This window comes from Passer montanus, unplaced genomic scaffold (genome assembly GCF_014805655.1).
Source record: "Passer montanus isolate IOZ18808 unplaced genomic scaffold, ASM1480565v1 scaffold31, whole genome shotgun sequence".
Classification (NCBI taxonomy): Eukaryota; Metazoa; Chordata; class Aves; order Passeriformes; family Passeridae; genus Passer; species Passer montanus.
The window spans coordinates 2,540,194-2,556,896 of NW_024367819.1; the positions used below are offsets into that span (position 1 = coordinate 2,540,194).

At 33.0% G+C, this 16,703-nt stretch overlaps 1 protein-coding gene across 5 annotated transcripts in view; it reads left to right on the forward strand.

Annotated features, from left to right (window-relative positions):
- CDH10 (cadherin 10) overlaps nt 1-16,703 on the forward strand; it is a 94,871-nt gene that overhangs the window by 68,419 nt on the left and 9,749 nt on the right. For all 5 annotated transcript variants that reach the window (XM_039714815.1, XM_039714813.1, XM_039714814.1 and 2 more), the window contains 6 exons: nt 2,160-2,279; nt 2,900-3,067; nt 8,067-8,254; nt 11,116-11,369; nt 12,912-13,048; nt 15,318-15,439. In XM_039714815.1, coding sequence (XP_039570749.1) covers nt 2,160-2,279; nt 2,900-3,067; nt 8,067-8,254; nt 11,116-11,369; nt 12,912-13,048; nt 15,318-15,439 — 989 coding nt within the window. The remainder of the gene's footprint in view (nt 1-2,159; nt 2,280-2,899; nt 3,068-8,066; nt 8,255-11,115; nt 11,370-12,911; nt 13,049-15,317; nt 15,440-16,703) is intronic.

The following is a 16,703-nucleotide window of genomic DNA, read 5'->3' on the forward strand; positions in this document are numbered from 1 at the left end:
AACAGAAAGGCCTATTCACCTTTTTGCAGAATAGTTATACAGACATATATCTACACATGGGGTTCAGTGTGGCTGAGGACATGAGACTTTTGTGAATCATAGAGACAAAGCTTTTAGAACAGACCCATCATCCCCATATTCTTATTTTTTTAAAAAAGTTGAGATTTTTGGATTCAGCCATACTCTAGATGGTTACCAAAACAATCTTTAATACAATAGAAAGTTATTTTCTCTTAATTTCTTTTTAGTTGTATAGCAATTTTTATTCTTTAAATTTTATTTTATGTTTGAGTCTTTTGTCTGTTCATGATTCATTCCAATTCATGATTCACTCAATTTTAATAGGAATAATATAACCAGGAATATGCCCATTTTGCCTTCCTAATGAGAAGCCAGTACTTTCAGGGACTCACTGAATCAAGTATTTTGATTCTGTAGCAGTTGAAAACTGAATATTTCAGAGAACTCATCTCTGTTTCAACAGTTAGGCACATGCTCATATAATGGTGCTATAATTGAACAATTTACTTGTAAAAAGCGTGTTTGTTGTCATGACCTAAAATCCCAAATAAATGGAGAAACTGCATTTACTTTTACTTGTTTTTCTATGTATTTTAGAATAACTATGTAATATAGACAGACAATGCAGATTATGCAAGGGAGTAAATAGTTGTGCCAAGGGTTCTGGATTTACAGGTGCCTTTTTCATATTTGGTGGGGAAAAGAATTTTGAAAGAATTAGGATAAAAGGAGAAACAAGTTTTGAAGTCTTCTGATCCTCAGATTAGCCCATGGCTAGCCAGTCATGCGCTTATGGTGATTGTTTTTCCTTTTTTTTTTTTTTTTTTCCAATTTTTCCTATATAATTAAAATAGTGTCTGCACTTTGTGGATGCACAATAGGGGGATCTTTGTTCATACTTTGTTTCTGTAATGGAAAAGTTGAACAAGATGTAGAAAATGTTTTGATTGTGGAAGCACTATCAGTGGCAATGGCAATATCTCAGTCAAGTAAAAAGTACTTTAAAATAAGAAAAAATGGATTTGGAAAATAGTGTCACAAATTTAGAATGTTTCTAAGATTTGTTATTCATGGTAACAGTTTTTGAACACTAGACTATCAGCCCAAAAGATTTCCACTGTTCATAAAAGCTTCACAACTGGGGCCTTACTCATAAACTATTTCCCTGTCCAGCATTTACAGGACTCACTGCACTTAGCTGTGGATCAAATCAGGATTTTTATGAATAAACCATAAAATTCAATGTCTTCACGGTAGGACCAGATCTCAGAACTGTCCCAGAACAGAGCTGGGATGGGGAGGAGAACACCCAGCACTGCCTTCTGCCCAGTGTTCTGCGTGTCTTTGGGGTGTCTCTGCATTACCCATCCCCTGCAGTGTGAGGTGTGGGATTAAAACGTGCCCTCAGTCCTTGGCAATAATGTTTTCTTTTCCTTCCTTAAAATCTTATTTCAGCCTTAAACATTTCATGTTTTAAAGTATTGGTATATTCTACTAAAATTTAGAGAAGGTTTTTAAGGTTAGGAAATTTTCTGTAATCTAAATAAGCAGCAGATTTCAAAGTTCATATGACAATGTTTCTTCCGGTAATATATATCTATAGTAACACTTAGAAAGCAGGGAGAACGGATGACTTGTTTTTCACAAGTTCCAGTTACCGGTTTAATCATCTTTTTCTGTCATGTTTCTGCATGTGTAGTTTCATATCATCTTGATATCATTGAACAAAAGATAAGAAAAATAAAACAAACCACAAAACACCCCAAACCCATTCTAGGCAATGGAATTAAGGTATTTATTCCACTAAAAACAACATCTTCTCCAAAGAGGATATGAATACATGAAATTATTGTAGCTAGGTAAGATAAGAATTCAGCTCAGACATAGCTATTGTTTACATTTTCTTATTAAATCTTAATCATATTTGTGGGATTTGGGAAGTTTATTTTCAATTTATGCAGAAGGAGACCCGGAATAAAGAAGAATGTACCTAATGTTGACTAGAAGATCACAAATGTATTTGGAAAATCCAATCAGTATGAGCTTAAATTTTCTATGGTGTCTTTTGGAATGGAAATTGATGCTCTGACACCTCCATATAGTGTCGCATGCAACTAAGTTGGCTTTGGATGTTTCAGGTACTTCTGTGGTCCAAGTTACAGCTACTGATGCTGATGACCCTTCATATGGAAACAGTGCCCGAATAATTTACAGCATACTTCAAGGGCAGCCATATTTCTCTGTGGAACCAGAAACAGGTAATGAAAAATTTCATTATTTTCATTTACAATAAACTTTAAACTTTTTCTTTAATTTAAAAGACTGTAGATCACATTAAAAATGTAATTAAAAACTAACTGAAATGAAAGAGCATTTCTTGCCTTTTCTCATGATTTATAACTTTTATAACATATATAAAAACTCAAGACATCTGAAATTATGAAGTATAAGTAATTTCACAGTGGGACTACTTATTCCTTAAGATTTAAATAACAAGACTTCTGATAAAGGCAGGAATAAAAGTTTTTTTCTTAGAAAATATTGGGGTTTTTTCCCCTAATGATTGTACTTAGATTAATAAAAGGTGTTCTTTCTCCTAAACCTTTGGCACAAATATCTTGAAGCATTTTTTGCATGAAACTGGAAAAGTACCTGTGATGTTAAACAATTACTCAACCAAGAAATAGCCTGTAACAAAGAGTACTATAACTATAAGACAATAGTAAAACTTATGGATAGAAATTTGTACTTTGAAATATTAAGTGACTATTTTCAAGATTTATTTAAAGACTAATATAAACAAAAGATGCAGCAGATTGCTGCACATAAGCAACAAATACATTATTAGCGATTCTGTTTTCCAATTTATTTCTTTTAGGCATCATCAGGACTGCGTTGCCGAACATGAACAGAGAAAACAGGGAGCAATACCAAGTAGTTATTCAGGCAAAGGACATGGGAGGCCAGATGGGTGGATTATCAGGGACCACCACCGTGAACATCACACTGACTGATGTCAACGACAATCCACCTCGCTTCCCCCAGAGTAAGCTGCATTTAATAGTTGACTTGTGCAGTAAGAGTTAAGCAATCACCATCTGGTTTAATTTAGAGTAAATCTAGATTATGGGGGACACATAAACAAAAGGCTTATGTGCTGATTATAGTTATTAAAGCAGTATATTAAATGTTAAAGCATTTTATTTTTTGTTAAGAAACAGTTACATGATGAAATATAACTGCAGTAAACCTGGAATTCCTCCCAGGAATATGGGGAGCAAATAGTAGGTGGACTCATAAGAGCATTAGAGCAATGTTTTTGCTTTCCTTACCTATTGCTTAAATCCTGCATGCTCTCCCACTGGAGAATAAAACATGTTGTAATTCTAGATACGCAGAAATGTTTGAATTGAGGTATCTGCTTAAATATTTAATCATGATGAATGTGGAAAAGAAATTACTCAAAGGGAATCAGACAGATTTGTACTTTTCCAGCTACAGAACTACGAAACAACATAGAAAATTTCCCAAATTAAAGCAAATTACATTTAACTTTTTTAGGGTTTTTTACAGCTTTAGTGAAGGTTTTTATAATGCATTTTGCCGTTTGATAATACTGCTGTCAAGTCTTTGTATCCTCAAACCAAAATATAAAAATATTCTTGATCTCTATCTGATATGGAAATATGAAACTATGTAGCATTGAACTTGTAACAGTTAAGCATTTTAAATACATTTGAAGCCTTTTGCATAAATTGAAGTTGCAATATTTGCACGATGATTTAGATTTACTTAATACGTAAAGGATTTAGAGTATCCTCACCACACATTTTATACACTCTGTATAGTTCTACTCAATCCAGTAGTTATTGATGCACTCTTCTTGATCAAAATAACAGAATCAGCTTCAAATTATGCTCTTTATGGCAGAACTGGAGTACCTAATTATGCTCAATTTAATATTGAAGTTAATATATATGCGTTCAGCTAAGATGTTTATCAGCATGTAATTTCATATACACACTTGAAATAAAAAAAGTCATACATCGTTGAGTAAGTAGAATTTGTGCATTTATACAAAGGTCGTATTCTGAACAGAATTTATTTTTAATTTATAGTTTTATTTTTTTTCATTTTTCCACAATTTTTTAATTTATTGTTTTTATTGTTTCCATTTGTATATTGAAGATTATGGTATTTACGTTGTTGTGTAGGACAGGAATGCTGTATTACTCCTCTCTGGACACACGGAAGAAGACTATTCAAAGAGGTGTCATGTTCAAAGCCTTACAGGAAAAAAAACCAAAACAGTTAATCTTAAGACAGCATAGAAGCTTCAAAAGTGCATATTTATACTTTTCTTTTTCTCTTTTTTCTTGTTTCTTAAACAGCGTGTTACATTAGAAGTTAGAATGATGGAATCAACTTTCTAGACCATTTTAAAATTACTTATCTGGGATTCCAACACAGTATTTGAGATAGAGAAGGATTTGATGCAGCATCTCTGCATTTTTCTTTAATGTCAGTTTAAATCAAATGTGTCATTTGCTTTAAAGAAACTTAATTTTGCTCTTATGGGCTTTTGTTGTTGTTGTTTGATTTTTCTCTCTACTTTCTCTCTGCCAATTTCTTTGTTAGATATAAATGCATGTTTTACTGGAGATGAAAACTAAAACATTTATAAAGATGACATATTTTGCTAGATACGTGAAAGTAAAAATAGCTATTGACTTTAAAAAAACATATATTTAACCTCAAAATGGAAATAGACATTATAATGATTCATTATTTTAACAGAGTTCAATGAGACAGCTGGAATTGAAACTGACAAAGTTAAATCATTCTTATTCTATTCCAATAATAAAAAATCAGACGTATAGGTTAATGAAACAATAATATTTATATCTGATTTATAAATTATCAGTCTAAGTATTAGAATGCCCATTATATTTCCACAGGATTCAGCATATTACAGCTATATGTTTCAATAAAATGTTTAAAATCAGTTTATTTGTCACTCACAAGAAACTCATATGAAAATTGTGGAAAAATTAACATAATGTATTGTATCATACATTCCAAAAAAATAAATATCGAAGAACCCCTGATTCCTCTGTTGTTTACATTATGAAGCAAGGATGATTCTTCAGAATATTTTCTCTTCTAAAAAATATACTAAAACCCACACAGATAACAGTGGTGATGAGATTTTAAACTTTTTCAAGGTGCTACAGAAAGGTCTTCAAAGACCTCAGACATTGGATCTTTGTTTCAACTATCATATTTTCAGGTGTTCTCAGAAGTAAGGAGATAGTGTTGATCAGTGATAAATGGAAAATGTGATTTATGGACTTAGAAGCCTGAGTCTGAATGAATCTCAGTGGACCTGAATTATGGCAGCCCATGTATCCTGTGGGACTATAGCCTGTAGTACTTTATAATAGTTGCCCTTACATTATATGCCTATTCAAGAGTAAATGGGAAGAAGGATAAATGGAAAAATGAGATTGGTTTTTCATTCTTTATGACTGGCTGAAGTATTTGCAATCCCAAGTGTGTAGACTTTAATCCTCAAGCTGATTTCTGCTCTCCTTAGTATATGGAAAAGTATTCCTTTCCTTGATTCTCCCATTCCTTTTCCTGACAGACAAATGAAAGAACATCATTCACTGCAGTAAATGCAAAGAGTAAACTACTTTCCTTGAGAAAAGTGTAATAAGATTGACAGCAGAGTTTTGCAAGGATGAGTCTACTTTGGTGTACTTTGTATTCTGATACAGTGTCCAAAGCTGCACTGCATCCCATACTTAGTTAATGCATTAAATGTATACAGTGACAAAAGGAATAAAATGAAGTGTTTCATATTGTGGTGGAGATTTCTAGAAATGCATGGGCTAGATTAAAAATTATCTTTTAGATTATAAGTTTCTGGTTATTTTCCTTCTCTGTTTCCACCACCTTATTAGCAATTACTGACATGAGCTCTTACCACTTTATAGACTAGATAATGACTTGGGTATTAAATTGGGAGTCAAAGTAGTGTCCACAAGGCACAGGGATATAGTTTGGAGTGCTGAGGAAAAAAAATGTGGAAGAGTAGTTGACACCTCATAAAAATACTTATAAATATTAATTGGGGATAAAAAAAAGTCTTTTACCATAGTGTCCTACAGTGCTGCTTAAGTACTAAACTGGGGATAATTTCTCTTTTGCCTTTTTTTTTGATTAGGTGATTACAGTTTCTCTTCTAGTGAAGTACACAGGTTTAGATATTAGAGAAAGGTAATGAAAATATTAGAGAAAAGCAGGATAAAATACTCAGTTGAACATCAAAATGTGACTGAGACAAAATAAACATATATAAATAGAATGTGGGGTGTACATGGCCATAAAAAAAATCATTCAGCGGCTATAGGTCTGTTTCATAATAAAATATGCTTAAGTAAAATTATATTAAGAAATTAAATTTAAATATTTCAATATTTTTCATTCAATGTTTAATTACAAACTAAATGTCAGTGCATTTATTTTTCAATTTTTGAATTTTTGCTTTTTTAGGTTTAGTCAAGTGGGAACATAATAACATAATAGAACAGAAAAAAACCCAAAAACTCTGTAGAAGCAGAAAAAATCTCTAATGACCCAATAAATAATAGGGTATTTTTGTAGTAAACATCACTCTGTAGCAGGCTTATAATACACCAATAATCCTCAAATGACTCATGCTTTCCTGAGTTATGATAAAATCACATTGCCAGTGACCTTCCCATACAGCCATGCCAATCTCTCCCCATGATTCTTCTTGATTGCACAAAACTAATATGCCCTTAATGGACTTTTCTGTACTACTTATTTGGGGAGTGTATTTATGTGTTGCACTTTTTGTGCAGCCTGTTCAGCTTTTTACTGTTGTGGTTGCTGCCCTTTACTATTTCCATTTTTGTGTTATTTCAAGCATACCTCTAACTCCTTTGACTTAGGTAGTCTCTCAGTAGAACAGAAAATCTTGGAAAACTTAACAAAGGCCATAGAAGAAAATGTTTTCCAAGAGAGATTTGATTAATTCACTTTCATCTTTGGAATGACAACTGTAGATGCATTAATTTTGAAATACTTTTTCTGAGAATTCTTCATAGCGCATTATGTCCCCCCTGTGTTTTTCTAGCGTATGTTCCAACAGATGGGATCAAATATCTCAATGCTTATTTACAGTTTTCACACTACAGCTAGGACATAGAATGCTAAAATATATGGTAAGATACTTATTTCAATTTACTGCAGCATGTCTGAGTGATGACAGTTTTATTCCTATGTATTTTATCAGCTGTATGACACTACCATAAAGGGATATAACTGAGATAAGAAAAGTAGCACAACCTAAGAACTGTAATATTCATAAGCCTATTTAAGTCTGAATTAACTGCTTTAACAGTATAGGCACAATTTCTGCTCCTAGATTTCTAGAACACCTCCCCCTGCATTAATGTGTTATTCAAATTTATTTAATATGATATCTTCCTATCTAATTTTGACAGCCTGTCGCATAGAATTGGCCAGCAAAATCAAAGAATTGTATTCTTGTTATTGTTTCCATGATAAAATACATATAACATATATCTCAAAGATTGCCCTTAGATATTAAGGGGTAAAAAAGAAGTGTGAAACCTGGCAAGCGCACTAACCAGTCTTTCCAGATGATATTTCAGGAATGAAAGAAAAACGAGGACAAGAAACTTAAAAGGAAAAGAAAGGCAAGATGAGTGCAGATATAGTTGATTCTTCTCTGAGACAGAATAAAGGTCATTCTCAACCCTATTTTCTATGAATGTGTTTTCTACAATTTTGTTTTCAGTCTTCTATATAAAACTTTCCTCTGGATAGTTCTCTGCCTCATATTTTGTCCATTGTCTCGGTATTGAATGGCAAGTTCTCTAGAACAAAAGAATACACAAAATTATGTTACCAGCTGTTGTGTCACACAGTGTTACTTCATGCACGTGTACCAGCTTGTGGGGGTCCTGAATGGCTCTTTGTCTCTTTGACAGGTACCATCCATCTCCGCATTCCTGAGTCCTCCCCGGTTGGGACAGCCGTTGGCAGTGTTAAAGCCACAGATGCGGACACTGGGAAAAATGCAGAAGTAGAGTACAGAATCATAGATGGTGATGGGACCGATATGTTTGATATTGTGACACAGAAGGACACGCAGGAAGGCATCATCACTGTGCGAAAGGTGTCTATTAACAGCATTCACTAAATAATTTTGATGTCAATATTATGTCACAAGCATTCATTGCTTACATTATGTGATAACACATGCTAATTGCTTAACATTTGCAAGCAACCACCATCAGTGACTGAAAGGTAGTATTTCCTTTTAAGATGAACTGGAAATAAAAGGTGGTGACCATATCTAAGATGCATCATAGGTTCAAAGCACTGTTGTAAACAAAGTCTGAAAAAGTGGACCAGCCCCAATGTGTTATCACTAATTATCTCTGTTATTTCAAATGCAGACTTCTTATATATTTCTATTACCTGTTTTCTTCAGCAAGCAACCAGCAGCTCACTCACTAATGAGAGACACAGATTTTCCTTCTCTGTGAGATTCTCATCTACTTGAGTGAAATGAGATCTGTGTGCCAGAACACAGATATGAGTTGCAAATGATATGGTTTTGTTCCTGTTTCCAATGTGAGAGAGGGCTGCCACATGAGCAATGTGTATGTATGGAAGGTGTTGTTCCTGGTCCAGAACTAGCTTCAGTTCTGCCCCCTGTCTTGCATTGTCAGAACATTTTCAGATGCTTGTCTTCAAGATCTCACAAGTAGAGATGCCACTCTCCTACTCAAAAATTGCCCTTCCAGAAGTCCCTTGGTCCTTGTCTTTGGGACTTTGATATGAACTTCAAAGAGTTCAGGCACCATTTTTAAGATAAATCACTGTTTATATTAGCTTTCCAAACAAATGTCCTTAAGCCTAGAATAATGAAATAAATAGTGATACAAAAGATACCTTCACATCTCTTGATAATGGCAACCAAGGAAGAGAGAAGTTCTGCAAAGAGTGTTCCTTTTTAATTTCTGTGTTTTATTGTGTTCATAGTCAGTGTAGTTTTTTATCTGGGAAAAAAACCCCAAAGTTTGAGGTCTTATATTTTTTTCTTTTCCTAGTTTGTGAAGGCTTCTCTTGAGATGCTCTTTTCTTGCTTGCTTCAGATTTTTACACAATTATATTAAATCAATAGCATCTTGAAAAACAAGTCTAGTAGCTGAATCAAGCACAAGAAATTTCCTAAATTATAATACAGTGATTCCAAAAACGTCAATAAATACTAATGAACAAGATCTTCTGATTTTGTTATTAACAGTCTGACAGAATTTGCATTTTTCAGGATGCTCTCTCAGTCATGAATAAGTAGCTTATTCAATACCACAGACAACAGCACTAACAAGCAAGGAAGGAGATGAGAATGCTGAGTTCATTGATTCATTAAAATAGTCCCTTTTTTTGTTGTTATTTATCCACTTTGATTGTAATTTCTGTTTTCAGTGCTGAATAACTCCAAATAGCTTGTGTTCCTTTACAAAGCCTGCAAGTTATTAAGTCTGAATTTATTATGTACTGTAAAATAACTTTTTCTATACAAATTTTTCTATACAATTTGTCACAGACAAAATAATTGATTTTCCACAATTTCATATATTTGGGCAAGACTTTTCTTCATTACTGTGGATGTGCTGAATGCCTGTATAATCCACAGGTTTCATAAACATGTTTTGCACTGTAGGTGGAAGAGATGCCCGAATTGGATGTGAATGTTATAGTAGGAAGTTTACATATTCATGGTGCACATTCTGCCAGATTAAACCAATTAGAATAAATCAGGACTAGCATGTCTTCTTTGCTTTTAGGATTGAAGCCAGTGTCCCTTAACAGCTGAGTGATACACTTTACAGACACAGCAATAGCCTCAGATCTAGGTTAAATAGTTGCTTTTCTCATTTGTATTCATAGATACGCTCCCATCTGCTCTGACTACTTTTTTAAAACAAGTCTGGGGCAGTGGGGAAACTCATTCTTTTGCTGGACTGCATCTTTCTGCTTTTGAATAGTGTATTTAAATATCTAACCTGTCACTTTGGCATCTTTAGTGAACATTAATTAGTATTTAAAAGCAGCTAGGCAGAAAAAAATAAGCCATCAACCACCCATTTTAATGAATGAAAACCACCAGTTCTATATCTCTCTAAGAATCTGTGGGAGTTAATAAAGTCTTCTTTGTGTCAAAAAGGTAGATTTTCAGCTTGCTCAGTTCCTTAGAATCATTAATTAGCTAACACTTTTCATCTATGACAGCTAGAAAAATTTGAAGGAATAGAATTATTTTCTATCCAAAATGATTTCTAATTATAACTGTGAACTGCTCCTCCTCCCATTTTAAAAAGGAACTGCTGACAAAAATGTCAAATATATTAATAAAAAAAAAAACCCTCTGATGTCGGATTCATTAAATTAAATGAAATGGAACAAGATTAAACCCCACTGTTTCTCTAAATATAGAGAGCTTTGACACATACACCTTCCTCAAAAGACACCTAAAATATTCCTGATATTTAAGGCCCGCTATATGGGGTTGACAATAAGAATACTCTGGTTATTTTGACTATCCAAGAGTTTACAGAATTTCATGAACCATTAGTGTTAAATACCTTGTTCTGGAATGTTTGTATTTCTAGTCAGTATCTCATGTGTTTTGCATGGTTATATGATTGTTTTAAATCCATATTCTTGTGAAATAGCTGCAGAATTCCCTGAATAACTGGTTAATTTTCACTGAAAATCTTGTCATTCATGCTCAGATAATTTAACTAATATACAGGAAAAGATACTTCTTCTAAAAACAATGTTATTTCTTATTAGACAAAGTGACTCCCGTGGTGGGGAAAATATTAACTGTGTTGGTGTTCCCACAATGCAGGGGCAGGATCTGATAAGGCTTGAGCCCTCTTCAGTTTCCATTATGTACATACGTCAACATCTGCCAATATGTATATCTAATTTAATAAAATTTATCACAATTTTCATTTTCAGCCACTGGACTATGAGACAAGACGACTTTATACTTTGAAAGTAGAAGCTGAAAATACCCATGTAGATCCCCGTTTCTATTACCTTGGGCCTTTCAAAGACACAATTATTGTGAAAATCTCTGTAGAAGATGTAGATGAACCTCCTGTTTTCAGCAGGTCTTCTTACCTTTTTGAGGTGCATGAAGATATTGAGTTGGGGACAATAATAGGAACAGTAATGGCACGGGATCCTGATTCTGCCTCAAGTCCAATAAGGTAATACTTCAGTGTCTGTAAATACATTATTTGCTAAAGAAATTAAGGTAAATAGTAATACAACATTAATTTCACATAGAGGTTTTTTCTATTATTTATTAGTGTCCCAGAGATAGACAGAATTGAGAATGGTGCTATCTGTAAACCTAAAAATATGTCAGGCAACAGCAATTTACTTGCACACAAGAGACACTCAAAATATTTTCCAGTGCCACAATTCATAAAAACTTGATTTCAAGTAGGCCCATCAGGATTACTTTTTACTTCGCACTGTGAAAAGCTTTTAGAGTGCTGATGAAACAAGTTCAAGTCTTCAATAAAACTAACATCATGTATATAAGCCAAACAGTCTTAAATATAATTTCTCTAGAAAATAGCAGGATTTTATTTTATTCTAGTTAGGAGTTATTAAAGTCAGTGAGTAGTAAAAAAAAAACCAAAAACTTTTGAGTAAGCCTTTATTGCACTATCAGAAGTTTTCATTGGCTGTTCTAATTTCCTTTTTTTCGTTGTTTTTATTATGTTGTTTCATTTTGGCGTTGACTTGTTTATTGGGGTTTTATTTGTTTGTCTTTCATATTTACTGCAGTTGTGTGTAGTGGAGTGAGCAAACAACAGCCACCAAAACTGCAGAGATGCTATTTTCATATGACAGCATTTTTTTATTTGGCTTAATTTAGTTAAGTACTGTAAATGAAACCAGACGCACTTGATGAACAGTTTAGATCACTCATAAATTTTCATAGAAACATAAGCGTTTTTCTGTTGTACTATACAAGTGTGCTATTTAACTTTTAAAAAAAATTGGCCCAATTCTGACACATATTCTAAAAATTATTCTGTATTTGGCAAAATCCTACATTTAATTCCAAATCAAAGGCTTAATTATAATTTAAAGGTAATGTTAAATATTAAAAAAAAAAAAAAGAGGAGAGAGAAATTTTCTGATACTAGTTTGACATTACCATAGCAAGTTAGTGGACATCATGCCTGCCAGAAGTATAGCAACTATAGAAATATAGAAGGTCCTTTAACATCTATACATGAAAGTTTCGCAAAAGTTTTGACTTATTTTTATACAAGTTTTGTTTTTTTTTTTAATCTTGATCCTTAGTCAATTAATACATCCTGAATAGTAGAAGCTGAGCTTATAGCAGTACTTTTGAACAGCTTGTAAATTAGCTGTCAGTCTCAGTCTGAAGAAACAGTATATCAAAGACCATTTTCCTTTCAGGATTAAATTAATTATTTAAGTAGACACTGAAATTCTGATTTTTTAAAATAATTCTCCTATATTGTAAAAGCTCCAATTATCAAATATTACACTATTGTATCACATTCTTAAAGTCAAAATTTTAATTCCTTGTTCTATGGAACTAATTTTCAGAATTTTCAGAAGTATTTATAGAAACTAAATATATGTCTTTGCAAAACCAACCTTTGCAATATAGAACATAAAACATGTAGTGACTTGTGAAATACATGGGTTGTTTTGACTTTTTATAATTTTGATGATACTTTTTATTTTGTTGTCATATTTAGGTTTTCTCTGGATCGTCACACTGATCTTGACAGGATATTTAACATTCATTCTGGAAATGGGTCCATCTATACTTCTAAGCCACTTGACCGTGAGATATCCCAATGGCACAATCTTAGTGTTATAGCAGCTGAGATAAGTAAGCTAATTTGGGTTTTCTCTTTCCTTTCAGTTTTCCTTAGCCTGTAAAGTTACAGCTGCAGCTTTGTGATGAAAACATCTCTCCTTTATTTTCCCTCTGTCCCTTTATACTAGATGTTCTGGAAAAGTGTACTCTGGGGTAGCTAACAGCAGCTGTCTCCTCATTGTTCTCTTGCTCACCTACCTCCATCACTGACTTTTAATGTCCAAGTTACTTCTGAAGTGTTAGCCAGTTGAATTATAAGACTGGAGTAATTCCTTTTATTCCTTTTCTTGGAGGACAACAACATGATTTTGCTGTTAAAATAGCCGAGTTTAGCGTAGTAATCTATGGTTTTGTCTCTATTATTTCCTTCATTTCCTTAGAAATACTTTCATTATCTCTTCCTATGGTATCTACACCTACAACTCTCAGAATCAATATATCTTACAAGTTCCATTCAGCTTCATCCTGAAGCTGTAGCATTTCTTGGACCATTTAAAACACCTGTCTGTGGATATTTTCATGTTAAGACTATAAAGAGAAGAGCAGATGTCCTCCTAAACTTACTACATTATTGAGTTACTGTGCTTTAATCAATGGACAGAAAATTTTCTAAGGGACAAAGGTCTGCTCTTTGAAACCAGCATCTAAGAATCACTTCCTCTCAAAGTCACTAATTTTTTTAGGGCTAATTCTGTATCAGTTTAAAAAAAGTAAGGAAAAAATACTGGTCAGCAGTGAAACGTGGCTGCCAAGAGCTACACTGCAGAGGACTAAATGAAAGGAACATTGTGTCCTGCTAATCAAACATTCTGTGTTTATTAAAAAAAAAAGAGTAGAGGTTTGTTTTTTTTTTCAAAAACCTTTTTTTTTCTGCTTTGTCCTGAGCTTGCAACCATTCAGAGTGCTGTCCAATGCTGTACAAATTATTTTCAGGTTTATATAATGATGAAACTTAGCATCCTTGCATGAACTAGATCTTAGTGCTAAACTTATCTCCTTGACAGGAATTCAGAGCAATTTACATTGTGGACGTATCTGGAGTAGCTAGCATTCTCCACAAATATGTGAATTTTGGATAAAGAAGTAAAAAGGGATATTTAGATCTTTAAATATTTTAAAATGCTACCCGTGAAGCATGACAGAATGAAAGCAGTGTTAGAATTCATTTGAAAAGTTAGTACAAACATACAGAAGTCTATGAAAAACTACATCCTAAACCTGGAAATTGAAATAATTCAGGATGTCAAAATGATCCACATCACGCTCTTTAGCAGAGGTGTTACTAATAAAAAGCCAATGTAATCCAGCTGCTCCTAAATGTCTTTTGTTTTATTGAAAGCAGAAGAAAAGGGGGAAAAAATCAGTAATTTGGAACAATCTGTTACTGTTGTTACTTATCTAGTTCCATTAATGTTAAAAAATCATATGCTGCTTAGCTGCCATGCAGCAGAATTCCAAGAAACATCTGCACTTTTTACACCCAGGTATTATTTATTATTTATTATTTTTTATATGGCAACAAGATCAGCAAGTGAGAACACGGACACTTGTATTCCTGAATTAACATATAGTAACAAAAGAGCACTCTAAATAATAGTAGTATCTTGGAACTTCGTAAGGAGGAGGTTATTCTTGTTTCTGAACCTAAGGTCTAAAAATCTACATTCATATTTTTTAAGACAATTGAAACATAAAAAAAATCTTACTCTAATAAATTCTTTATCAAATATTTGGAGGAGTTTGTTTTATGGAATTTCTTTGAGGGGTAAGAGAGAAAAGTCTGACTTGAAAATTTTTCAAAATATGTATGCATGTCCTCAATTAAATTAACTCTATCCCAGCCAAAACAAACACAATTCACAAATTATGTACTTGATACCTTTTCTCTGTAAAACAAACTAGATATACAAAGAATTTTAAAATTAAAGATCAAAACCTTACAAAACTTTGAGCCCACCAAGTGATCAAATTTGCTATTGTAGTAGTGGGCATACTTTTTATATACAATATTTGAATATATTATTAACATTTGCAGCCCCCTATCTTCATGCAAAACTTAATTGCTCACTAGATATCAATATTTTGGTTTTTTTTTTTACTCCATACAAAAAATTTCCTTATTTTTCAGAAGGCCTGATTCTGACTTGTTACTGGTTTGCACATTAAATATTAATTAGATTCAGACTTCATCTTGCATGTATATTGCTCATGAAATTTGGAAGAAAACAGAAAACTCTTAATAAGAAAATAATCTCATGTTTCTTCTGCCTTCTACTGTCAGACAACCCCAAAGATACTACTCGTGTTCCTGTCTATGTAAGAATTTTGGATGTTAATGACAATGCCCCACAGTTTGCAGTATTCTACGACACTTTTGTCTGTGAAAATGCAAGAGCTGGACAGGTATGCCTTTGATAAACACTTCCCACTATCCAGTTTTGCTACAGAACTCAATTGTAGATCATTCCTGCCTATTGCTTAAGAAATATTATATCTAAATTAGTTTTTGAAATGTTAAAAATTAAAGCAAAGAAGCTCTGTAAGTGAAGCTTAGAGTGAAATGTCAATATGTTACAAGTGCATCAGTTTTCAATGACCACTTTTCCTTACTAACCTTGTACTGCTGGTAAATCCCAATGAGACATGTCCATGACATGGTCATGATTCATTTTGCCTTTAATTTCACAAAGTAGAACATTATATGTAACTAAAAAGTTTGATCTGTATTTTTTAGTAATTCTCCAATAGCAAAAATCAGATGTATTTCAATTCATGCTGACAGTGATTACAAACCAAAAATCTGTCACTTTTTTTTTTTCAATTGTTAGATTCATCTTTCATTATCACACCAGAAATTTCTGTAAAGACATACATTTTTTAAAGGCAACATAATATTTTCTTTTGCTTCTTAGAGGCTACAGTGTGTACTTCAATTTAAGTAAAAAGACTGCGTAATACCTAATGTCTAATAGGCAGTTGTTTATTAGAACTGTTTAAAAAATGTTTTCCTATTACACATCCCAGAGCATAATAAAGCCTTTAAAATGGTAGCAGTAGTACCTCAGTGCAACCCTTTCAGTACATTTGAATAGAATGTGGTAAGAGTGCCAGCTTGTTTTAACTCTTGGAGTCCCACAGGGATAACACTCAGGTTGTACTGCAAATTTCGCATTGAGCTTGCCATTCTTCCTTCCAAAGTGACATCAGTTTGAACTTATAACAAAGAATTTGAGGCCCAAATTTATATTGCATAAAATATCTAAAGGTACTGAGCAAGTGCTTTGTCTGCTGTGGCAGTCACAAGACAATTCAAGGTGTTAGATAAAGAGAAACCACTGGCTAAAAATGTAGAATTTTGGACAGTTGAAGTGTTTACTATAAATGCTAAAATAATATTTTAATAATTTTTAATATGATATGTGGATTAAGACTTGTAAAAGAAAAACATAGAATTTTCCTCTTCCAGTTTCACAAAAAACCTTCCTGTGTTAAAAAAAAAAAACCAAAAAAACCCCCAAAAACATGAATCTGCAACTTTTACTCATCTAAGGTTTCAGATTCTTTTCTGTGCAGGTTACTAGGTCTAGACACAGGAAATGTTAAGAAAGCAGTTAAATTTCCATGTAAATGTATGTTATGGAACAGTTTTTTCTGTGCTATCTAGACT